Below are 24,096 nucleotides of genomic sequence, written 5' to 3'. Positions count from 1 at the left end.
GGGCAGACAGGTCAGCTTCACATCTGCCTCCTCTGCCTCGGGCTGTCCTCAGAGGCAGCTCCTCCAGCTGATGAGCATGTTTCTGTGCTGGAACCTGACCAGGGCTGCTCTGCTGAGCTCAGCAAGCCCGCAGGCTGGGGCTGTTTGATGAAGGAATGAGCCCAGCAATGGCCTCAGACCAACAACTTCACCCAAGCACCGAGCGCTGCAGCAGCCGGGGCAGAGGCAGATGCTGCCTGTGCCCAGCCAGGAGCAGAGCTGGGTGTGTGTCACACGTGCAGCTGAAGTGTGGGACACAGGGGACATGTCCAGCCTCTTCTCAGTGTCTGTGGGGACAGGACAAGGGGCCATGGCCTCAAATTGGAGCACAGGGAGTTCCACACCAATCTGGGGAAGAACTTCTTCCCGGTGAGGGTGAGGGAGCCCTGGGACAGGCTGCCCAGGGGGTGTGGAGTCTCCTTCTCTGGAGAGATTCCAGCCCCATCTGGACATCGACCTGTGTGCCCTGTCCTAGGGACCCTGCTTTGGCAGGGGGTTGGACCTGATGGATGCTGGGGGTCCCTTCCAGCCCCTACAATTCTGTGAATCTGTGAAACCAGCCTGTCCAGCGTGTGGGAAAGCAGAGCTGGTCTGGGATGCTCAGCTCAGACGCAGGCAGAAGCTCAAACAGAGCAGCAGAGCAAAGCAGGCCTGAGCAAGGGCCAAGGGCTTTGGCTCCAAGAGCTGTCCTGGAGGAAAACAGCACAAGGGGGAAGCTGGCTTGATCTGCTCAGAAGTGACATTATCCAGGGAGATGGCAAGGATGGCTCGGGTGGGGGGGGGGGGGGGAAGGAGCTGTGTGGAGCAGTGTCCAGGACCCCAGAGCTCTGCAGAGAGGTGATGCTTTTAACATCCTGGGGTATAAATCTATGGCACACTGTTGCACAAGTCCTCTCAGAGCCCCTCAGGGCTCTGTAAGGTAATGTATTGCTGGGCCTCACAGCCCTGAGATTTAATGCTTGTGGGGAAGCCTCCAACACCCGTACATCACCCTGCACATCCCCATGCCCAGAGCTGGGTGAAACAGCTGCCAAAGGGAGGGAGTGATTTGGCCCATTAGCAAAGCTCACGTTGAGAAACACGGAGCTGGCGTGAGGCTGCTGGGAGCCAGCGGGACCGTGGGGAGGGGAAGCTGAGGAGCTCTGAGCACATGGCTGGGGAAGGGCCAGAGCGCAGGGCGGGCTGCAGCCCTGGGACGGAGGGAACAGCAAGTGGGATAAAGAGCAAGGAGAGGTGGGGGGTGTGTGAGGGAAGAGCAGCCCTGCTGCTGGGATGGATGCAGCTCAGGCTGCAGAGCTGGATGCCTTTCTGTGCCAGGAGCATCCCCAGCCAGGCCCTGCTCAGCAGCAGGGTCCTTTGCAAAGTTCGCTGCACAGAGGGCCCCAAATCCTGGCCAGGACCTCAGTCCATGAGGAGATTCCCAATGGCAGGATCCTCAGCTCCGTTTCTTTAGCAAACAAGGTAAAATCACCTGTTTGCTGGTGGGGGTGGTACCTTCTGGGGAGCTGCTCCTTGGGGTGCACACACAGCTTCCCACGGGGACCCAGGGCAGGCTGCAGTTCCTGAAGCACACAGGCATTTCAGGGCTTGGGGGGTTTTCCTGGCGGTGGGCTCCAAGGCATCCCTGTCTCCATCATCCTGCAGGATGGGGCAGAGCTGGGGTCTGTCTCCTGGCACTGAGACCAAAGACAGTGTTTCACCTGTGCCAGTGGAATTGCCAAGCCTCCCTGGAGGGTCTGGGATTTGTCCACACAGAGCTCTTTATTCAACAGCTTCTTTTCCTCTCTGAAGAAATGAACCATTTTGCCTCTCCTCTGTTTCCTCTTCCCACCCTGACCTCCCCACACCTGGCTCCCAGCTACGGAGGGCCCTTAGCAGGGATGTCAAGCCAGGGTGCTGAGGGTTTGCTCCCTCTGGAGCTCCTCCCTCACCACCAGCAGTGATTCATCACTCAGGCATTGGAGAAGCTGTTTCTGGACCTGGAGAAGCTGTTCCATCCCCCTGTCCTGGTGTGCAGGGTGTCACAAGCCACCAACCAGCAGCCCTGCCACCAGCGAAGAGCTGAGGAAGGGCTGTCCCCTGGCCAGCAGCCACAGGAGGGATGGCTGTGACACTGCCCATCCCTGCTGGGATGGCAGCGATGGGCAGAGAGCCCTGTGGATGCCACCGCTGGGTCACGTCCACGGGACACGGGTGGGTGCAGGTGCCGGCTGCAAATCCAGCAGAGGGCCCTCGTGGGGAGGAAGCATCCTTCCTCCTTCTCCTCCTCTTTCCCCTCCTCCTTCTCCTCCTCTTCTTCCCCAGGCGGGCCCCGGGGCTCCCCTGGGTGTCCCACCAAGAGCCCCACGCTGCCCCTGGGGCGGGGAGCCCAGGCAAAGGGCTGTGCTCTCCCAGTGAAGGACTGAATTCATCTCCTCCTCCTCTTCCTCACCGTACACATCCCCTGGCTGGATCTTACGTGCAGAGTCCCAGACGGTGCTGCAGATGTGCTTGACTGTTGCTGTGCCAGCACCTTCCCCGGGATGGCGATGGGCGCGCGGTGTGTGGTTCTGCAGGCACCAGTGACAGCCAGGAGCATCCCCAGTGCTGGTGTGAGTGCTCCCAAGAGGCAGCAGCGTGTTCGTGGATGGTAGCAGGAGATCCGGACCTGCAGCATCCCCCTGTCCCTCTGCTGCCCAACCTTGTCCAAGGCTTTCAGGGCCGGGGGCTGCCCCGCCGGCGGCTGCTGCCATGAGGCTGCTCCTGCTCCTCCTGCCAGCACTCTTCTACGCTGCCACAAGTAAGTGGGTATTTTGGTGGGTTGCTCCATCCCAGGAAATTGGGCTGCTGGGGAGGGCAGTGAGATTGGGGTGGGGATCCTGATGTGTGCTGCAGGGATGCTGGCAGCCTGCAAACAGCCATCTTCCACTGGGAAAGTGCTGTCCTGGACACCCAGCTCCCTGTGATCTGCTGTGAACTCTGGTTGTGCCTTTAATCCGAGAGATGAGGGAGTGAGCGTGGCAGTGGTGATGCTCTGGTCTGACCGGGGCTGGGAGAGGGGGATGCTCTGGTCTGACCGGGGCTGGGAGAGGGGGATGCTCTGGTCTGACCGGGGCTGGGAGAGGGGGATGCTCTGGTCTGACCGGGGCTGGGAGAGGGGGATGCTCTGGTCTGACCGGGGCTGGGAGAGGGGGATGCTCTGGTCTGACCGGGGCTGGGAGAGGGGGATGCTCTGGTCTGACCGGGGCTGGGAGAGGGGGATGCTCTGGTCTGACCGGGGCTGGGAGAGGGGGATGCTCTGGTCTGACCGGGGTTGGAGTGGGGGGTGCTCTGGTCTGACTGGGGCTGGGAGGGACAGGGGACAGAAACCAGACTGAAAAGTGACACTTGTATCTGGAGGTTGGGCATGGGGTAGGAAGGCAGGAGCTCTGCGCTGGTTGCAGTTCTGCCCCGTCTGCTGTGGCCTGGTTCTGTGGGTCTGGTCCCCTGCCCTCCAGCCCTGTGGGAAAAGACAGGGGGGTCAGACCCTTCTGATCAAAGGGTTAATGGTCTGTGCTCGTTCAGAGGGGTTTGCTTGAGGTGCAGCTCAACCCACTGCAGCGTGGGTGGGCAGTGTGTGGTGGGGGGCGGTGGGCAGTGTCTGGAGGGCAGCAGGGATGTACCCAGCTGCTGGAGATGAACGGGCTGGGTGATGCATCCCCCCAGCTGTGTCCTGCAGCGCTGGGACTTGGCTGGCAGAGCTCTCCTGCTCCCTTGCAGCAGGGTCAGACAGCGTGCCTCCCTCAGCCTCCAGAGAATTCGGTTGTTTTCCCAGCCAGGCATGGGCTTCATTTACCATCCTGGGTGGCCTTCATGAAATGCTGAGGCAGATGCTGAGCTTAATCCTGGCTACTTTTGGCTGCTCTGACTGTCAGTACTTCCTTCTGCACCCTGCAGAGCTGGGCAGGGGGGTGCCTGCTGTGGCACTGTGCCTCACATCCTGCCTCTGCCTGGGAGGGTCGCTGGGTCTCTCTGGCTGTGTCAGCCAGAACCTGCTCCTGCTTCAGTGTCTGAGCTTGCCTGAAAGCATTCGGTTTTCCTCTGCCTTCTTAAATTTCACCTCCCTCTCTCCTGTCCCAGGATGTTCCCTGTTTTCTGTCCTGCTCAATCCCTGGTTCCTCTGCGGGGGGAGGGCAGGGAGGGGTGTTGCTGTGGGGTGGTTGGAGAGCTGGGCTTGGCTGGGTATGAGGGGCCTCAGCGTGGCTGCTGACAGAACAGAGAAGCTATCTGTGTTTATATGGATAAATAGATATATGGATAAACTCCTCTCAGTATTTACGTAGCTCCGTGTCCAGATGTACTCGGTGCAGCAGCCCCGGGGGCCCTGGGAAGGTTCCTGCTGCCTTCTGGGGGTCCTACATAAATTTGGACTGAGAAAGCAGCCAGAAACCTGCATGGTCTGACAGTACACACCAGGGAGCCTCTGAAATGAAATCAGGATGGGAAACAGTCCCTCTGGAGGGGCTGGAGTCAGATCCAGCTGTGGGACTTGGAAAGGGGAAGGGACACAGTTCCTGATGCAAGGCTGGAAGGGAGCAAAAGGAGGGGTCCTGCCCCATCCTGCCCCCCCCAGATTGTGGTTTCATTCTCTTTCATCACCCAAACTGCTGTCTTAAGGAGACACGTTTTCCCTGACCAGGCCAGTGCCTTGGCAGCTGCTGCCTGTGCTGGCAGGATCCAGCAGCATCTCCAGGGCTCCCTTCCCCTGCCACGGCCCTGGTTTCTTTCAGGCAGTGAGGTTGCAGTGAGATGCTCTTAAATGCCTCCAACCTTCCTCTGTCCTGGGTCCCACTCTTCAGGGGTTTTCCTTTTAGGAGTCCCAGCCAGCAGGAGCAGGGACAGCTTGGCTGGGGGATCAGCCAGGGGACCAGCCGGACTGCTGTAGGGGTGCTAAAAGCCCTCAGCACCAAACTCATGTCTTGGGGGGGTCAGCCCAACCCCAGCGTGTGGTCTCCTGGCTCTGGCTGTGGTGCAGCAGGAGCTGCCCCTGCAGCTGATGCAAACTGTTGCCAGAGCATCTTGCAAGTGGGATGCTGCAAGGGAGACAGCTGGTCCCCACACACCCTCACAGGGTGCTGAGCAGGTGCCAGCGGGAGCCCTCCATCCCCACACTGCACCCATGAGCTGTGGCAGGGTCCTGTGCAGCACCCAGCACTGCTCACTCCCAGCACACATGGGGAGGTCTCGTGCTGAGGAGCAGCTCCCAGCTGCCCAGGGGTGCTCCTCACAGCCCAGGCATGAGCTGCTCTGACACAAACATCACTTGATGTGCTTTTTCACACATGATTTTATTCCTGGGTGTGACCTGCCAGTGGGATCTGCTCTGAATAAACCCAGCAAAACTCTCTTACTGCAGCATGCAGGCTTGGCAGGTCTGTTTGGGATAAACTAACACTCAAGCTTGGCTCAGTCTCCACTGCCCTAGCGGAACAGGCACTTGGGAATACCCAGAGGGACAGCTGGCTGATGAGTTTGTTTTCTGCATCTTGTAATGCATCAATTCTGCAGAGCAACTGCTTGTGCTGGCCTGTGCCCTCTTCCTACTAGACACTGGGATGCTGTGAGGGCACTCACAGACCCCCAGTCACCCTTGCCTGCGTCAGCCTCGACTCACATCTGTCATCTTATCAGGACAAGAGGAGTTCTTGCTCCCAGCTAAAGAAACAAGACATCATGCACAAACACATTAGATGATGAAGGGCCTGGAGCATCTCCCCTGTGAGGAAAGGCTGAGTGACTCAGGGCTGTTCAGCCTGGAGAAAAGAAGCCTGAGAGGGGATCTGATCAATGGTTATCAATAGCTAAAGGGTGGGACACAGGGGGACATGGGCAGCCTCTTCTCAGTGTCTGTGGGGACAGGACAAGGGGCGATGGCCTCAAGTTGGAGCACAGGGAGTTCCACACTAATCTGGGGAAGAAGCTCTTCCTGGTGAGGGAGCCCTGGGACAGGCTGCCCAGGGGGGTGTGGAGTCTCCTCCTCTGGAGAGATTCCAGCCCCATCTGGACACCAACCTGTGTGACCTTCTCCTAAGGACCCTGCTTTGGCAGGGGGTTGGACCTGATGGGCTATGGAGGTCCCTTCCAGCCCACAGATGATGGTGCAGGGGTGGGAGGTGCTGCCCCAGCACTGAGCATCTCCCCCTCCCTCAGCAGAGCCCCCGCTGAGCCTCTCTGGGCGGGATGGGCACACGTGTCCCTTGGGGCAGTTTCCCTGTGGCAACCTCTCCACATGCCTGCCCCAGGCGCTGCACTGCAACGGGGAGGATGACTGCGGCAACGGAGCTGACGAGGAGAACTGCGGTAAGGGGAGAGGATGGGATGGGATGCCCTCCAAGTGAGCAACCCTCACAGCTGGGAATGCTGGGATCCAGGGCCATGAGAGCGTCCTGCATCTGCTTCAGCACCCAGTGACTTCCCCAGCTCCCGTGTTCGTGTGCCATCCCAGCATAGCAGCCGCACGGCCCCGCAGGGGGGGATTCTCCCAGGCTGGGGTGCAGAAAACCCCTTGTTGCTAAAGGCTGAGGAGAATCTGGGATGGGGGACAGCTCACTGGCAGGGATGCAGTGGCTGGCTCAGGATGCCCTTAAAGCCATCCAGGTGGGATGCTGGAACTGGGAAAGAAAATCACTTTGTGGGTGCGGTTGGAGATGTGTCACGGGGCCAGGAGGATCTGTTGTGCCCTGGTACAACTGTGGAGCCCCATCTCAGGCTTCGTGTGACACAGCACGCTGTCCCGAGGCTGCTAGGGTGTTGCTCTGATGCCCAGCAGCCAGTGGCACTGACGGTGGTCCCTGCTTTCTGCCCGCAGTGGATGACAGCGGCTGGCTGCAGGTCTTGGGTGACATGTTGGTGGCAAGGAGCCGTGGGATGGCAGTGGAAGACGAGGGTGATGCCTGCTGTAAGCCTTCCTCCCAGGAGCCAGGCGTCCTTCCCCAGCCCCTCACAGCCCCCATGACCTCCCTCAGCCTATTCCCTCTGCTCGTGGCAGGGCTAGAGCTCGTCCCTGAGCGGTGTCGGTGCTGGGGAAGGGCCGTAGACTGCACTGGGCAAGACCTCACCACCGTCCCCCGGGTCTCCTCCAACGTGACCAGGATGTGAGTAGCCGTGAGTGCACGCACCCCTCTCCCCTGGGAATGACATGGGGGGTACATGCACTGCCAGCCAGCAGGGAACAGGCTTAGAGGGGAGGAAATAAAATCCCCAGCTCTCACTGGTCCCTGGAGCCCAGGAGCACAAGAGCCCGTTCCCTGCAGACACAGCGCTGTGCTGGGGCAGGGAGCTGCTGGATCCCATCCATGGCAAGGACAGGGGACGCCACCTTCACTGCTGAACCCCTCCACAATGCTACACAGCATCAGAGCCCTGGGATGCCTTCACATGCACACACACACCAGGGTAGCAAGGGAGCAGAGCAGGGAGATCCCATCTGTGGCAGAGGGTGCAATCAGCAGTGTAGGGATAACAGGCAGCAGCTCCTTGTGTTTGTGTTGCAGCAGCAGGAAAGGGTCCAGCCTCCCCTGTCCTCTGCCATAAAGCTCTCTCCTCACCCCAGCCCTCTGCTCTGGGCATTTCCCTCCTGTTTCCCTGCTAGGGACCTGAAGAAGAACCAGCTCTGCTCGCTGCTGGACAATGAGTTTGCTGGGTACCGGAGCCTGAGGAAGCTGTGAGTGTGGCCTTCCCTGCCCTTGCTTGGGAAGCAGGGCTGCGTGGTGGGTGTGCAGGTGATGCCAGCAGCGGAGGGGCTGTGTCAGGCACATGTTGGCACAGCTTTACTGGGATGAGCCACACTGACTGGCTGTGTTTGCCCAGGAAGCAGCTTTATTCAGCTCCTGGAGCCTGTGGTGCCACTGGAATCAGTGGGCACCATGAGCTCCCAGTGCTCTGCCTGTGCTGTACCACTCCTGATGGCAGGTGAGCTGGTGGTGGGACAGCACCACGTTAGCTGTGCTGTGAGGTGCTGAGTGAGTTGTTCTGGTCAGGGAGCTCGATCCCCTTTGCTGTTCTGGGATGGTGCAGGGTGAGGGATGGACCCCGTGGTGATGGGCTGGGGTGGGTGGCAGCTCTGCACAGTCACAGCTGCGTGTGACCAGGAGGCATCTGCGCCTCCAGCTTCCTCCCCTTCCCATGGGGTAAGGAGGCAGAGAAGGAAAACAGCCTCTCTGGGGTTGCCTAAGGCAAGGAACTGTGGTGTAGCAGGAGCTGCAGCCTGGATCTCTGCTCCTGGGTGCTACCAGGGACAGCCAGCCTGTGATGCTGAGCAGGTGGCAGCCAGCCCCGTGCCTGGTGCCCCGCAGGCATGGGCACATCCCGTGGACCCTGAGTATCCCTGGGACCCTGAGCATCCCTGGGAAAGCATCCTTCCTGCCTCCCTCCTGCTTTCTTAAATAGGTTTTTGCAGAACAACAAGATCCATCTGATCTCCCCCAAAGCCTTTGCTGGACTTTCTCAGCTGAAAATGCTGTGAGTAGGGGTGGGAGGAGGTGGGGGGGAGGGGTGGGGTCCTGTGTTACAGGGCCCTGGGACAGACCCCGTCCTCTGCTCCTCTCAGCACAAAGGCTTGCAGCATGGCCAGCTTGAGGTTGGCTGCAGAGCCCTTTCCCTTGCTTCTGCAAGGCTGTGTCACTGAGCACGCTTGAGGCTGGAGCTGTGCGGGGTCTGGGTGTGCATGGGGCAGCCCAGAGGTGTCCCCCTCCCAAAAACACGGCTATTCCTGAGCTGGGATCCTGAGCAGCTACGGGCGATGGTGCCACAGGCACCCAAAGCCAGGGGGAAGAAGGGCGTTAGGAGGAGTGGGTCTAGCAGGCAGGGGTGCCTGAGGATTGCTCCCCCTCTGCCTGACTCCAGGTTCCTCAGCCAGAACCAGATCGTGCAGCTGAAGCCCCGGGTCTTCCAGGACCTGCATCGCCTGGAGTGGCTGTGAGTTCCCCGGGAGCTGGGACTGATCCTGGTGCTTCCTCACCTGATGGTTTCGGGGTGCCTGTGGCAATGTGCCCACTCTTGGGGCTGTGGTGGTGATGGGCATGATGCCAGCTGAGTCTCCATCTCCCCTTCCAGGATGCTGGACAACAACAGGATTGCCCAGATCGTCCCCACAACGTTTGCAGGGCTGAAGTCGCTGTATTTCCTGTAAGTAGGGGCAGGGCTCTGGGGGTTTGGGGGAGACCCTGCTCTGTGGGTGTCATCTGCACCCCCCTTCAGGCAGCTTCTAGCCCTTTCCATGGCACCTAAGGGATGCTGTGGCATCCTCACCCTTCCTGGGACACAGGGGGTGACGGTACCAGGAGCTGCAGGGGATGCCTGGCCTGGCTTTGGTGGTGCTGCTGCTCATCCCTGCAGCCTCCCACTCTTAGCATGTGCTAATTAACACTAATGTTAATTGCTTTTGCTTGGAGCAGGCGGGTCCCTGGGAAGTTTGGCTGGAGCAGAGCCTCAGTGCTCGCTGATGAGCAGGATGGGGAGCAGAGCTGTGGTTTGGGTCGCTGTTTCCTTTGAGCCAGGGACTGCAAACAGGATCCGATGCTCTCCCAGGGTGCTTCCAGGTGCCTTCCCAGCCCCGTGTGCTGAGCCAAGGGCCTTTTAAGGACCAGCAGTTTCCAAGGTGGCAGGTTGGGATAGTGAATTCACTTTAACCACCATAAAAACCCCTTTGCAGCTGCTGTCAGGAGACTTTAACACCTTCTGCATAGCCTAGAACGTGGATCCGAAACCTGAGCAGCAGCCTTGGGTCAACACTGGGGGGGAAGTTTGGGTTGTTATGCTGGAAAAGACACATGTGTGAGTGCATGTTCCTGCACATACGTGTCCCCACACACATCTGGCCATGCTTTGAGCCATATTCCCTGGGTGTATGCCTGAGGGCCCCTGCTCCAGCCCCAGCTGCTGGTCCAGGCTGGAGCTCTGATGGTCGGAGCAGGCTGCTGAAGGCTGGAGGTTGGTTCTGGGGTGTGAGGGGGACTGGGGAGCCATTGGCTGGGGCTGGCAGCTGGTGGGGGAAGAGGGGCTGTGCCCCCTGCCAAATGCTGGGTAACAGTGTGCACAGCCCAGTCCCCAAGAAGGAGCTGTGGTGGCTGCACAGGGACAGAGCCAGCCTCAGCCACACACTCCCTCCTCACAGCAGCCCCACTCTGCTCCAAGCGCTCTGTATCCATCTGCAACCCAAACAGACTGAGGCTGTGGGGGCAGAGCGTGCAGTGAGCAGCACTGTGTGTGTGTGGGCACATGTGGAAGTGCTGGGATAAACATGCCAGGAGCTGGGGCTATAAATCCACTGTCACTCAGTGCTGCTTCCTTGCATCATCCTGCTGCGGCCGTGCCCATCACAGCCCCCTGGGGAGCATCTCCCACAGCTGTTACATGTGCAGCAGCAGCAGGACTGTGTCTCTACACAGGACTGTGTCCCAGGCAGGCACATGGAGCTGTGACCCTGATTGTCCTTGTCACCCCTGGCCAGGTACATGCTGAACAACTCTCTGACTCAGCTGCCCAAGGCCTCCCTCTGTGCTGAGATGCCCAAGCTCAGCTGGCTGTGAGTACCCCTGCTCCCACTGCCCAGGCAGGCTGGGAGCATCCCGAGGGGGTGGCGGGGGGTAAGTGGGAGGTGAGGGATCATGCTGGGAAGCCCCAAGCACAGCAGGGATGAGGGGAGAGCCTGGGGAGGTGTCAATCATGACTGACTTTCTGCAGGGAGCTGGAAGGGAACAGGATCCAAGCGGTGGACAGGGCTGTGTTCCAGGAATGCCAGGACTTCACGGTGCTGTGAGTACCTGGGGGGCCTGGCTGTGCCCCCCCACCCCCCCATTGCTGGTACAGACCCCGTGCCATTGCAGGCACACAGAGGGAGGAGCAGGGACAGGTAGAGATCAGCAGGAAAACCCAGGGCTTATCTGGAGAGTAACTGGTTGTGGCTGGGCCAGGACAGTCTCCAGCCAGAGCTGCTCTTCCCTGGGCATTGCTTCCCTGTGCAGTGTGTGCCCCTGTCCCAAGGGCTCACACAGCAGCACCCGGTGCCCATCACAGCCCCGTGGTGCCTGGGCAGGCAAAGAGCCTCTGAAGGTGTGGTTGGGGCAAAGATCCCCTTTGCCCTTCTCCTGGCAGTCCCTGGAGCCTGATCTTGGTCCTGACCTGTGCCCCCCTCACCCCTGATGATGGAAGCTCTGCCCTGTCTGTCCGGCTGAAGGATGCTGCACAGAGACCCTGCTCCAGCCTCTCTTGGAGGAGACTCAGAGGGCCTTTAATCCCCCAAATATGCCCCCCTTTCTGTCTGCTGCGGTGATTGCTGCCCGCAGAGCCCCGTGCCGCCGCCTGTCCCTTCTCGGGCAGCCGGGCTTTGATCAGCCGCCTGTTTCCCGGCTGTTATGGCAGCGCCATGGAAACCTCCGGGCCGGCAGGACGGACGGTGTAAACACACCCTGACGCTGACACCGGCACGGCAGCCAGCTTCACGAGCTGAGGATGAGACAAGGGCTGGTGTTTGGGATCTGTGGGATGAGCCATCCCAGCCGGACTCCCCCATCTCCCCCAGCGTCTGAGCCCAGCGGGGCCGGCTGCTTGCCATGAGCCCCCACCAAGAAGCCCCATCCCCAGGTCTGGATGCTTGCAGGCTCTAACAGCACCTTTGAGCATGAAGCACTCCCAGGCTCCACTCCCCCTGCTCTGGGGTGGTGTTTCTCAGTGCATCGTCCTGGGGTTTTACTTCTCTGCTCGTCTTCCAGGCTCCCCACGGGCTCTAATGGGAGCCTGTGTGGGATGGAGCTGGGCTCTGGCTCAGACATTCCCCCCAGCAGCATTTGGCTGTGGCTCGATGCACTGGAGAGGGATGCGACAGAGCTGGGTGCCCCCACTGCTGCACCCCGTGTAGCACTGGCACCCCCAGCTGCTCTGGGACGATGCTCCCAAGGACTGTGCAGGGCTGTGCCAGACCCCCACGCTCCCTCCCCTCCCTTCCCCAGGATCCTGCGCAGAAACAAGCTCCGGTGGATCCAGGACGGGACGTTTTCCAGGCTGAGCAGGCTGGTGGAGCTGTAGGTTTCCAGCGTTGAGGCCCCTCCCCGCAGGCAGGGGCAGGGCTGGGGGTCTTCATTGCTGGGAGGCTCGGTGCCCTCAGCTGCTGCTCTGCTTCACACAGCGACCTCTCAGCCAACAGACTGGACCAGCTCCCCTCCTCTCTGTTTAATGGCCTGGCTGAGCTCCAGCAGCTGTGAGTACCAGGGGGTCACTGCCCCGGGGGTCCCCAGCCCCCCTGTGCCCCGCAGGACCCCCACCCCTGCATCATGTTGGTGATGTCCATACTGCACAGTCTGTTCACTCTGCAGAGCTGGGGCTCCATCCCAGCAGGGTGGGTTATGTCCCAGTGGGGTAGGCTCCATCCTCTCAGGCCTGCCAGCAGCATGGGGCCATGGCAGACCCCCTGCTTTGGGGCTGTAGCCCCATCACAAGTGGGACGGGGAGCACTGGGAAAGCAACCCCTTTGCCCTTGCTTCCAGCTACTCCGATAGCTGCTGGGTGGGAGAGACCCCAAAGGCTCCTCTCTTCTCAGGAACATTTCCTACAACCCCCTGAGAGAGATCTGCCCCAGCCAGTTCGAGAATCTACCCCAGCTTCGGTCCCTGTGAGTCCCATGATGTCCCCAACCCTCCACCAGCAGCAGCCCCAGACCCGGCCGGAGCTACCCACAGCCCCCCTGCCCTGGTTCCCTTCCGCAGGAGCTTGGAGGGGCTGGAGATCCCCAACATCCACAACCTCACCTTCCAGAGCCTGACCAACCTCTCCCACATGTGAGTGGAGGGAGTGGGGGGCTGCTCTGCCCTGGTAGTCGTGCCTGGGAGTTCTGGGTGTGGGGAGGGAGCTGGGCTCACCCCTGCACCCTTTAGTGAGTCCCCTCAGCCCAGTGGAAACCCCTGGGCCTGATGCCACCGCTGATGGTGGCTCTGAGCTGGGGTTTGCTTGGAGTAAAGGGAGCGGGGTGTGTAGCAGAGGGGGTGGGTCCCACGCCTCTGAAGGCACACACTGCATTGATGACGTGAGCTAGGGGACCCAGGAACCCCGGGGATGTGCGGACAGACAGGCTGGACAGGCACCACACATGGAACTGGCATGCAGGCAGCAGCCAGGGCTCCAGCTCCTCCTCAGGAGGAGGAAACGAATCCTTCGTGTTCCCCAGACATGGGGTTTAAAGTACCTTCTTCCCTGTAACTGGCCTATTTGCACTATAAATACAGTACATTTTCTACATGACTCGCTAATAAGCAATCGTTTTCTCTCCTTTTATCTATAATTAAGCAGAAATGAGCCTTACATTGCAGCTCTGTGCTCATTCCTGAGGTAGCTCTGCTGAATTCATGAGTAGACTCATATAAGGTGGGAAAAGATTCATCTGAAGTAACATGTGGGGGGAAAATGGGAATAGAACTCAAAAGAGTTCAATGAGGGACTGATTTTTAACTGTTGGTTTGTGAGAATCCCCTGTCCAGACAGGGAAGATGGTGGCTGAGGGGCTGGAGGCAGCCGGGGTGGGCAGGGGGCTGCGCATGCTGGACCACTTCTGCTCCTGGCCCTGGAGCAGCCAGGAAACCTTCCCCTCCCCTCCCTTCCCAACAGCTACTTCAAGAAGTTCCAGTACTGCAGCTATGCTCCCCACGTGCGCAGCTGCAAGCCCAACACTGATGGCATCTCCTCCTTGGAGAACCTCCTGGCCAGCATCGTCCTGCGCGTCTCCGTCTGGGCCATCGCCTGCCTCACCTGCTTCGGCAACCTCCTGGCCATCGCCGTGCGGTCCTGCCTGGGCACCGACAGCAGCCCGCACACCACGGCCATCAAATCCCTGTGCTGTGAGCTGGGTGCTGGAGGGGCAATGACCGGGGGGGGGCGCAGGGTGATGGGGCTGTCATCCATCCATGTGTCATGTCTGTCCCCCCCCAGCATCTCCCCAGAGAGGAGACATCGCACTGCTGCAGCCTCCCCCCAAGCACAGCCAGGCCTTTGCTGCTGCTGTTCCCTTTGTGCTGGGGTCAGATAGGTTTTTGGGCACCCCTCTGGGCCCGGGGCAACTCAGGCCCTGCCAGCAGCTCCCTGCTCACAGGCAGCTCGTATATATTTCTATATATATATGTGTGTGTGTGTGTGTGCCTAAAGCCAAAGGCTGCCAGCCCCAGGGTGGCTCCATGGCCACAGCACTAACACCCAGGGCTACGTTGGCTCTCACTGCACCTCTCCTCTCCCCCTCACAGGTGCAGATGGCCTGATGGGCATCTACCTCTTCATCATCGGCGCCTTCGACCTCCGCTTCTCGGGCGAGTACAACAAGCACGCGCAGGGCTGGATGGGCAGCCCCCAGTGCCAGCTGGCAGGCAGCCTGGCCATGCTGTCCTCAGAGGTGTCCGTCCTGCTGCTCACCTACATGACCCTGGAGAAGTACTTCTCCATCGCGTTCCCCTTCAGCCCGCGCAGGGCGGGCAGGAAGCAGACCCTCTCTGCGCTGGCGGCCATCTGGCTCCTGGGCTTCTCCCTCAGCACCGCCCCGCTGTGGTGTCAGGAATCCTTTGGGAACTACTACGGGCGCAACGGGGTGTGCTTCCCGCTGCAGTCCGACCTGGGCGAGCGCCCTGGGGCACGGGGATATTCCGCCAGCGTTTACCTTGGTAAGGCCACCTGGGCACTGGGGACCGGGGCTGGGGATGATGTGGGGCAGGATGGGCTTCTGTGGTGGGCGTCGGGCTGCCCAGCCCCACCGGAGCCCGCATCACCTCTGTGAGTGGAGTGTCTGGCTTTATGGGGTGTGGACATTCCCCCTGGGATCCCATAGGATGGGATGTCAGCTCTGCCCTCCGACCCGGGCTGGGGACGGTCCCCGCTCCAGCCTGGTGCTGTGCTTTGCTTCACCCCAGAGCTGGTCCAGGCTCCGGGCAGCACTGGGCTCAGCCTGGGCTCGGGACTAAGCCGAGATGTCTCTGCCCCCTCTAGCGATTGAAGCAGGACTCGTCCTGCCGCTCCCGGCTCGCGAGGTTTGTTCTTTGGCCGTGCTCAGAGCGAGATTTCTTCCTCCCCAGGCTTGAACCTCGCAGCCTTCATCACCATCGTCTTTGCTTACTCGGGGATGTTCTACTCCATCCGCGTCACCGCCTCCAGGACAGCGGAGAGCGGCGTCTGCTCCCGGGACGTGGCCATCGCCAAGCGCTTCTTCTTCATCGTTCTCACCAACGCTCTCTGCTGGATCCCCATCTCCCTCCTGAAGCTGCTCTCCCTGCTGCAGGTGGAAATCCCAGGTGAACCCCCACTCCCCACACACCCCCTAGCAGCGCCAAGCCCTGGCTGCTGCCCCCCACGAGGCCCTGGGGTGCCTGACAGCGTGTCCCCATCACCACAGGCACCGTCACCTCTTGGGTGGTCATCTTCATCCTGCCCATCAACAGCGCCCTGAACCCCATCCTCTACACCATCACCACCACCTCCTTCCAGGAGAAGGTGAAGGGCTGGCTGCAGACCAAGCAGCTGGAGCTGCCCGAGCCCCACAGGAGCTTCACCCTGGTGCCACTGCACCCCAGCAGCCCCTGACCCTCGCCAGCAGCACGAGGGGGACTGGGGGTCCCCAGCTGCCAGGTACCACCTCCAGCACAGGGGATGCTTCAGTGTCAGAGGAGCAGCTAGCAGTGCTGGCTAACTGTGAAGGTCTCCTCACCAGCCAGAGCTCTCGTTAGTACTTTATTAATTACACTGGGGGGGGAAGAGCAGCCCCATGGTAGTCAAACAATCTCTTGCAGTTGAAAACCCCCATCCCTGAAACACAAAGTACACGTCTCAGTGAGCATCACCTGGTGCTGAGCTGGCACCAGAGTTATATATTAATATTCCAACTGTACAAGTATTTATAGACAGGAAAAAAAAAAAACATTTAAAAATATATAAGGAGAAAAATCACTGCCCCTCATGTTAGCTGTATTTTTATATATTATAAAATTATATATAAAAACACGGGACAGGGCTGGGGTGGGTTTTCTTTGCTGTTTTTTTCACCAAGAGAGGGGCAGAGGTGGTGTTCTGGCTGTGCTGACACCGGGAATTGCTCCCACATGGGGGTCGTGTTGCCTTCCAGTTGGAACGAAGTCTGGTCACTGGGGTCCCTGCCTGAACTGGGGAACCCGGTCAGGTCCTGGGCACCATCAGCCACAGCAGATGGTTTGTCCAGGGAGGAAAGGGAGGGAGGGGAAGGGGAGTGGGTACAGGGGCAGCTCTGCCCCTGGAGGGTTGGGGGCTTGGCCCCTGCCTAAAGTGGGGCAAATCCTGGCCATGGTTTCACCCCCATCCCCACCTTGCTCCTGTGGTCCCAGGTCAGCTGGAGGAGGCTGGCACTGTGCTGCCTGGCCAAGGCTTTCGGTCCGAGTGCTGCTGTGGTGCTGGCATGGGGTCTCTGTCCTCCTCTCCTCCCCTCTCCTACCCCCAGGGGGCATTGCCCCCTCCCAGCTTGTAGCCAACTCCTGGGCAACTGCCCTGGGGTTCCAGACGTGTCCTGTCCACGCAATGAGCAGCAGGTGGGTTTCATGGGATGGGCTGAGCTTGGAACATCGTCCAGCCCCAGGGAGCCAAGAGATGGCTTTGAGTCAGAGCTTAGCCTGGGATGAGACCCTGTCTCCCTCTTCTCCCATGCACAGCAGTGCCCACGTCCCAGCAGTGTCCCCTATCACCCTGTGCCAGGGCTGGCACCCCTGGTGTGCCTGTGCATCCAGCCACAGCCCCCCCTCCCAGAACAGCCACCTCTTCCACTGCCCAACAGGTCCTCAGTGCTCCCCTGGGTGCCACTGCACAGTGACCCACCCCTCGCTGCCCACCCTTCCCTCCTCACACAGCACCCTGCCCAACAGCCATGTCACTGTCCTGCCTGCTCCCTTCTCCACACCTCCACACGTCGCTCTGCTCACACACCTTTGCCCCACAGCCACTCGGAGAGGGGGGGACCCAGCTCTGCCTCTGTGCTGGGGGCCACCCCACAGTCCCTCTCTTGCCCGAAGCCCCAGGGCTTTGGCTCTGCACAGCGCTTCAGCAAGGGGCAGCGGGTTGGGGAGCACCCAGCCACGGGTGAAAGGGGGCTTACAAAACGTCCCCATGGGTGCACCAGGCTCCCCCTCCGCGGGCAGCTGCCAGCACCCTGCTTCCCTGGCCGGTCCCTGTCGGATGGGACCCAGCATCCTCCCGGTGCCTCAGACCTTTGTCTCAGGGCTGCTGGGGCTCAGGGGTGGGAAGGAGTCTCGGATCCTCGCCAGCTCCATGGCGCAGAGGTGGCCGAAGACCTTGTTGTACCACTCGGGAGACCGGCCCCTGGAGAAGGGAGAGGTGGGAGGTGGGTCAGTGGGAGAAGCCCCCAGCCCAGGTTCACCACAGCAGCTTGGAAGCACTGAAGGAGTTGCTGTGCTGTGAGACAAGCTGATGGCTCCTTCTGGGAGCTACACCCAGCCCCGGAGCAGAACCCCTTCCCTCGGGCAGCACAGGGTGTGAGCTGCAGCCCTGCCCCTCTGGCCAGGCCAGCAGAGGGATGGGCAGCTCCTGCCCCCCACACCCCCCGCTCCATCACCCTCCCCACTGGCTGATGCAGCAGCACCAAGGGCCCCCCTCACCTGAGGTCAGCTCGGCAGATGTGGGTGACCCTGGAGCGGCCCCCGGTGCCGGGCTCAGCCAGGTACTGGGAGGTCAGCACGATGGCTGTGACACCTCCCTCCGCCGGCAGCTTGTCGTGCTCCACCGAGATGGAGCTAAGCAGGCAGGCTCCCCGGGGCAGGTCCGTGTGCCAGCGCCTGAGGACACAGCAGCCCCGCTCAGCCCCTGCCCGGATCCGTGGGGTCCATGGCAGGGAGCTGGGGGAGCCCGAGCCAAGGATGGGATCCACCAAACCCCCCTCCAATGTGGGTCCTCCCCTGCCCTCACCGCAGCACCACGCAGTCCCTGCGTGGGTGGGGTGCCATGCTGTCTGTCACGTAGTGGTAGACCTCCATGTTCTTGTCCAGGGCCTCCAGCACCTTGCTCTGCAGCAGGTCCTCGTCCCAGAGGTGCCGCTCCCGCAGCACCCTGTGCAGCACAGCGGCCGGAGGGGCCTCCACCTCCGTGGAGACCTTCCACAGGCGCAGAGGGTGCCCATCCCCAACCTGTGGGGGCCGAGGGAAGGGTCAGGGTCAGGCAGGCTGTGCTGCAGGACCCCCCCCACGCTGCCACTGCCTCTTCGAGCTCCTTTAGTGACGGCTCCCACCACCATCACATCAGCTGGCAAGATAGAGGAGGGGATGGGCACAGGCAGCCTGCTCCTCGGCCAGTGACAACAGGGTGGGCACAGGGCTGGCACCACTAGGCACAAAGCTCCTTCCGTCCCTGGGCCACTCATCCCATCCCATCCCATCCCATCCCATCCCAGGGGCTGCTGATCCCTTCCGGCCACCAGGAAAGAGCCCCGAGGCTGCTGGCTGGAGCCCATGCTCACCCTGTACATACTTCCCCTGGGACAGTTACCTTTTTGCAGGACAGCTCTGTGTTGAGGGGCCCTGGGGTGCTCAGCCACCCCTTGAATTTCTCCGACGACTCCTTGAGCAGGTTCTGGACGCTCTGCTCGAAGTAGGAGTGTAAGTCCTTGTGTTCCCCCTGAGTCATGAAGTCAGCCAGGGGATGGGGGTAAGCATCTGCTGACATGTATGAGCTGCTCAGCTGGAGCAGGATGTCGTGGGAGACCTGCAAGCCCAGAGCACACAGAGCTTCAGAAAGCCAGAGGGATCCTCCTGAAAACCACAACTCCCCATCTGTGCAAGGTGCTGGGAAGGACAGAGGAGGATGTGCTGGGCTTCACGCTCCAGGCTGAGCAGCCACTGGCACCACACCAACCCTACAGGTCCAGCACCCCACCAGCAGCACCCAGGGAGGACGATGCCAGGCCACAGCCACTCACCTGGAAGAGCTTCTTGCAGTCAGTGATCATGTGGGAGAGCCCCTGTGTTGCAGCCATGTTCTCATTGAGGTCCTTCTGGTCAGGCTTTCCCATGGTGCCCCTCTTGTGTATCACCCTGCGGGGAGCAGGCATCGCTGGGACCGGGCGAGCATCCCACCTGCCTCTAGCCCCCACCCCACCCTGCTCTGCTTTGCCAGCTGGGGGATCCCCCAAACTGCAAAGCCAAGCAACAGGGGGGCTGTGTGAGAGCACACGTGTTCCCAACGTGCCTTGCCCTGGCCTTCTCCCTGGACAGACAGGGAAGGGGTGATGGGGGGGCTGTGGGATGGCTGGGGAGGCCAGAGCTTGCCCAACCCTGACCTTGGCGAGGTGCTTTCCTTCTTGGACACGTTGAGGTGGAAGATGGAGGGGGCCAGGCACACGGCCAGGTTGCCGGCAGTCATCTGGTTCTCCTCGGCCGAGGCGATGTCGCTCAGGAAGTAGAGCAGGGTCTGCAGCACCTCCCGGTTCTCATCGGGCATGAGGATCACGGCCGCCTGCACCGCCTGCAGCCGCTGCTCCCTCGGCACGACTGCGAGCACGGGGCAGAGCGGGCAGTCAGCAGGTCCCCCTGCAGCCCCCCTCCTGCCTCCACCATAGAATCACAGGGGTTGGAAGGGACCTCGAGAGCTCATCAGGTCCAACCCCCCCTGCCAAAGCAGCTCCCTAGGACATATCACTCAGATAGGCGTCCAGACAGCTCTTGAATATCGCCAGAGATGGAGACTCCACCACCTCCCTGGGCAGCCTGTCCCAGGGCTCCCTCACCCTCACTGTGAAAAAGTTCTTCTGCATGTTGGTGCAGAACTTCCTGTGCTCTAATTTGCAGCCATTGCCCCTTGTCCTGTCCCCACAGACACTGAAAAGGAGCTGGCCATTTCCCCCTGCATCCCATATTAATGTTTATCAATATCTTAAGTAAGGTCCCCCCTTAGTCTTCTTTTCTCCAGGCTGAACAGCCCCAGCTCGCTCAGCCTCATCACCTCCATCCCACAGGACAGTGAGGTGCCTCCTCACCAGGAGACCCCAGGTGCCCATTGGTGCCCAGCCCAGGCCCAGCCCAGCACTCACACTGGTAGATCTGCAGGAAGGTGTCGGTCAGCTTGCTGGTGAAGATGGGCTCGGGCAGGTCGCGGAAGTACTGCTTCAGCAGGTCGGCCACGTCGTACGCTGACTGCCCGTCGTAGCTGACGTGCTCAGGGCTGGTCTCGTTCATGTGCCGCAGCGCCTGGATCCGGGACTTCACCCCTGACTTTCGGAAGATGCCAACCTGCCAGCAAAGAGGGGGTTGGTGCTCTGTGCAGAGCCCACGACACCCCAAAGACCGTGCTCCCCAGACACCCCGAGGGGAAGCCTGAGCTGGGGATGCTCCAGGAGACCCCACCAGTGGGTGTGGAGTCAGAGAATCACAAGGTTAGAAAAGACCTTTGAAGATCATAAAGTCCAACCAATCCCATCCTAAGCTAAACCAGATCCCTGAGCACCTCACCTACCCTTTTCTTAAGGGAAGGTGACTCAGCCCCCTCCCTGGGCAGCCTGTGCCACAGCCCCACAACTCTTTCAGTAAAATTTTTTTTTCTAATGTCCAATTTAAACCTGCCCTGGTGCAGCTTGAGGCCATTTCCCCTTGTCCCATCTCCTATCCCCTGGCTGAAGAGACCATTGTCCACCTCTCTGCACCCTCCTGTCAGATCACTGTAGGTGGTGATAAGGTCTCCCCTCAGCCTCCAGGCTGAACACCCCCAGCTCCCTCAGCCACTCCTCATAGGATTTGCCCTCCAGCCCCTTCCCCAGCCTGGTTGCCCTTGTCTGGACTCACTCCAGGACCTCAATGTCCTTCTTATGGTGAGGAGCCCAGAACTGGACACAGTACTTGAGGTGCAGCCTCACCAATGCCCAGTACAGGGACACAATTACTTCCCTAGACCTACTGGCCATACTGGTTTTGATACAAGCCAAGATCCCCACAGACAATCTCACCCTCCTGCTTCACCGCAGCCGAGCGCTGCGAGGGCTGAATGAGAAGCACCCTTGCCAGCTCCCTTTCCCCCCCGAAGCCCCAGCGTGGCTGCCTGGAGCAGCCCCAGAGCCACAGCCTCACCTGGTCCAGGCACTGGCTGCGGATGTAGCGCATGGCCTGCTGGATGCTCTGGGGCAGGGGCTGCCCCGTGCGCTGCACGTTGACGGTGGGTGGCACCCCGAAGACCAGCTTGTCCCGGTAGTCAGGGGCTTTGCTCCGCTTCATGAACTTGGGCACAGTCCTGGGGGGTGGGACAGACAGACATCAGCGTGACGAGCTGGGCAGTAGGTCCCTGGGTGACACACGTACACCCCTTGGCCACATTTGGAGCATAAACCAGGCAGCGCTGGAGCAGGAGCCACAATTATACACCCAAAATGCTTCTGCACCAGGTTCCAGCAGCAGAGCAGCATCCCTCAGGCTGCTATGGCCAGTCAGTGCCCCCCAGGCACCCGCAGCCCTCCTGGGTGCAGGCGATGCAAGGACCCCGGTGTCTACCACCAGCTCATCCCAGCAGGATGCCCACAGCCGCGCCGAGCAAAGCCGGCGTCTCCATCGCTCCTCCCCTGCACCCGCCACGGGGCACCGTCCCACCCGCTCACCACGTCCAGGCTTGCTTGTGGGGCACGGAGTACTTCTCCATGATGGCCGTGAGGCGGAGCAGAGAGCACTTCTGGAGCAGGTTGAGCTGGGCAGAGGACTGGCGGTTGATCTCCAGGGACGCCGAGTTCAGGCTGGGCCGGTGGGAGTTCTGGAAGCTGTGCCAGCGCAGCTTCCTGCGGGGAAAGGCGGCGGTGCTGACCCTGCCCCGGCTGCCCCGACACAGCCAGCAGCATCCTCATCCTCTCCACCTGCCCTCGAGGCTGCCCCAGCACCCAAGGGGACAGTGACACCCTCCAGGACACATGGGGACAGGGACACCCGCCTGCAGAACCACCACGGGGAGCAATGCCACGGCAAAGGGACACCTTCAACACCCACTTTCTCAGGAGCAAAAGACACCCCAATGGGAGCCTGCAAAGCCCATCCCAAGGCCGTCCCAAGCCTCACTGCTCGGGGAAAGCTCCTGCCCAGCCACCCCGGCACATCCCCATTCCAGAAGGGCACGATGGACATTCCCAGCAGGAAAATCCCCCACTCAGACAGCCCATTCCCTGCCCGGCCGTGGGCACGTCACCCTCCAGCGTCAGCCCCGCAGGGACCCGGCAGCGCCTGGGCTTTCCCAGGGAAAGCACAAGGGAGCAGCAGCGCACTGCAGCAGGAGCCTCCTGCCTCCAGTCCCGGCATCAAGGAACAAAGCCCGGGGAATGACGGGTCTGGGCAGGCAGAAGGGCTGGCGGGGGGCTCGCAGCCCTGCACCCAGCGCTGGGCCATCCTCATTGCCCCCTCCACCTGCTTCTGGCACCAGGGAAAGAGGGATGTCAAGGCAGGGCTCCCAGGGCACCAGCCCGCACCCCCAGCAACGGCTCTGGTTCTGCTCCCCGAGGCACAGGCACTGCATCCCTGGGCAGAAGCGCTCGTGGGATGGGGGATGGGGTCACGGTGGTCCCCAGCAGCTCCAGCACCAAACCCTCCCCACGGGCGGTGGAGGGAGGACACAGCCCCTGCCCTAGCCCCAGCCCCCAGCCCCAGCTTGCACTTACCGGCAGGGCCGGGTGAGCGATGCTCCCACCCCCGAGTCCCGGCGCTCCCGCATCTCGATCTCCTCGGCCTCGTTGAGGGAGTTGCCTGTGCTGTCAAAGTCGCTGGCAGAGGTGCCGACATCCGACATGGACCGCTCTTCGAAGTGCAGGTTGGAGGGTTCCCCTCCTGAGTCCGACGACGACGACTCCTCCTCCTCCTCCTCGTCGCCCCCTTCGTCCCCAGCCAGGTCGGGGGAGATGGCTTTGTACCAGAGCTCCACCTTCTGCTGCAGCCCCCACATGTGCTGCAGAATGTCGTCGAGGTTCTCATAGGTCACCTCCTCGTCGTCCTGGCACAAGTCCTGGCACAGGTCCTGGCACAGGTCCTCGCCGCTGCCGAACTCCGGCACGTTGTCGTAGACGCTGACCCGGCTCCCCAGGGAGCTGCAGGAGCCGCGGAGCCGGCGGCAGGCAAAGCCCCGGGGGGAGGACGAGCCCTCCACACTGCTGGTGCTGCCCCCCCTGCCACCCCCTGCCAGCCCGGTGGGCACCTTCCCGGATTTCCAGTGGGCCAGGGAGCTGCCGGCCAAGGGGCACAAGCTCTCAATGGAGAGGGATTTGGGGAAGGTGCCCGGCTTGTGGTCCCGGGGGATGTAGACCACGCAGTCTCCCCGCCATGGCTGCTGGTGCTGGCACCCCCCAGCCACCGGTGCTGCTTTGTAATCCTCCAGGAGAACTCGGCTGCACTGGGAGTTGGAGCTGCCCTTGCTCCCGCCTGCGCCCAGCAAGCGGTTAGTCCTGTAGGATGCTGAGAAGAAGTGCTTTTTGCCATGGAAAGAGGCTGATATCCCTCTCTTGGAGGAGCTGGCCTTGGTGGCTGCAAGGTCCCCATTAGTCTTCAGGGAGCCCCATGCCGACGTGGCCGTGACGCTGCCATGCGGGGCCACCTTCTCATTTGGGTCTGCTCTCTCCTTGTCCTTCCTCCGCAGGGACTCGATCCTCTTCAGGAAGCTGCGTGACCGCCGCTTCTTGGGCTTCTCCTTGGAGCTGGGGGGCTGCTCAGCCAAGGAGCGCTCACTCACGCTGCGGCTGGAGGCGGCGATGGCAGCAGCGCGCATGGGGGACGGGGGGACAGGCAGTGTGGTCCTGACCCCCAGCGTGCCGCCCGTGCTGCCGGTGCTGCCGCTGCTGTGCAGGGACACGGCCTCGGGGTTGGTGCTGAGGTCTGTGAGGACGCTCTCGTGGCTGGATGCCAGCTGCATGGTGGAGCTCAGGACCTCGGAGCCCTGGGAGAGGACGTCGACAGACCCCACCCGTGACCACCTCTTGCTGTCCCTCTGGAAAGCCCACCGGTCGCTGATGGTGCACAGGTCGTCCTCCTCCGAGTCTTCATTCTGCAGGTGGTTGGCAACAGGGGACAAGCAGTCAGCCAGAGTCACAGA

The 24,096-nt window shown here is 61.2% G+C and overlaps 2 protein-coding genes across 2 annotated transcripts in view; one reads left to right on the top strand and one right to left on the bottom strand.

The window, feature by feature from the left end:
* Positions 1 to 2,769: 2,769 nt before the first annotated feature.
* Positions 2,770 to 15,606, top strand: LOC311195570 (relaxin receptor 1-like; the record flags this gene model as incomplete). The annotated part of the gene is made up of 18 exons (XM_084268974.1): positions 2,770 to 2,818; positions 6,211 to 6,357; positions 6,866 to 6,955; positions 7,046 to 7,151; positions 7,649 to 7,720; positions 8,446 to 8,517; positions 8,902 to 8,973; positions 9,112 to 9,183; positions 10,508 to 10,582; positions 10,741 to 10,812; positions 12,006 to 12,077; positions 12,182 to 12,253; positions 12,593 to 12,664; positions 12,759 to 12,830; positions 13,654 to 13,883; positions 14,283 to 14,693; positions 15,102 to 15,317; positions 15,419 to 15,606. 18 exons carry the CDS (start codon positions 2,770 to 2,772, stop codon positions 15,604 to 15,606), a joined length of 2,160 nt encoding a protein of 719 aa, XP_084125100.1.
* A 1,320-nt stretch (positions 15,607 to 16,926) lies between these two features.
* STARD8 (StAR related lipid transfer domain containing 8) overlaps positions 16,927 to 24,096 on the bottom strand; it is a 45,546-nt gene continuing 38,376 nt past the window's right edge. Inside the window, exons 6-15 of the mRNA XM_084269194.1 lie at positions 22,676 to 24,048; positions 21,635 to 21,808; positions 21,114 to 21,273; positions 20,084 to 20,282; positions 19,334 to 19,544; positions 18,974 to 19,088; positions 18,544 to 18,759; positions 17,968 to 18,185; positions 17,661 to 17,837; positions 16,927 to 17,364 (exon numbers count right to left, since the gene is read on the bottom strand). Of these exons, the coding sequence (XP_084125320.1) occupies positions 17,247 to 17,364; positions 17,661 to 17,837; positions 17,968 to 18,185; positions 18,544 to 18,759; positions 18,974 to 19,088; positions 19,334 to 19,544; positions 20,084 to 20,282; positions 21,114 to 21,273; positions 21,635 to 21,808; positions 22,676 to 24,048 (2,961 nt within the window). The 3' untranslated portion in view covers positions 16,927 to 17,246. The remainder of the gene's footprint in view (positions 17,365 to 17,660; positions 17,838 to 17,967; positions 18,186 to 18,543; positions 18,760 to 18,973; positions 19,089 to 19,333; positions 19,545 to 20,083; positions 20,283 to 21,113; positions 21,274 to 21,634; positions 21,809 to 22,675; positions 24,049 to 24,096) is intronic.

Source organism: Gallinula chloropus, assembly GCF_964237585.1.
Source record: "Gallinula chloropus genome assembly, chromosome: 11".
NCBI lineage: Eukaryota > Metazoa > Chordata > Aves > Gruiformes > Rallidae > Gallinula > Gallinula chloropus.
Note: the sequence above shows the minus strand (reverse complement) of the source record. Positions and strands in the feature narration are given on the sequence as shown.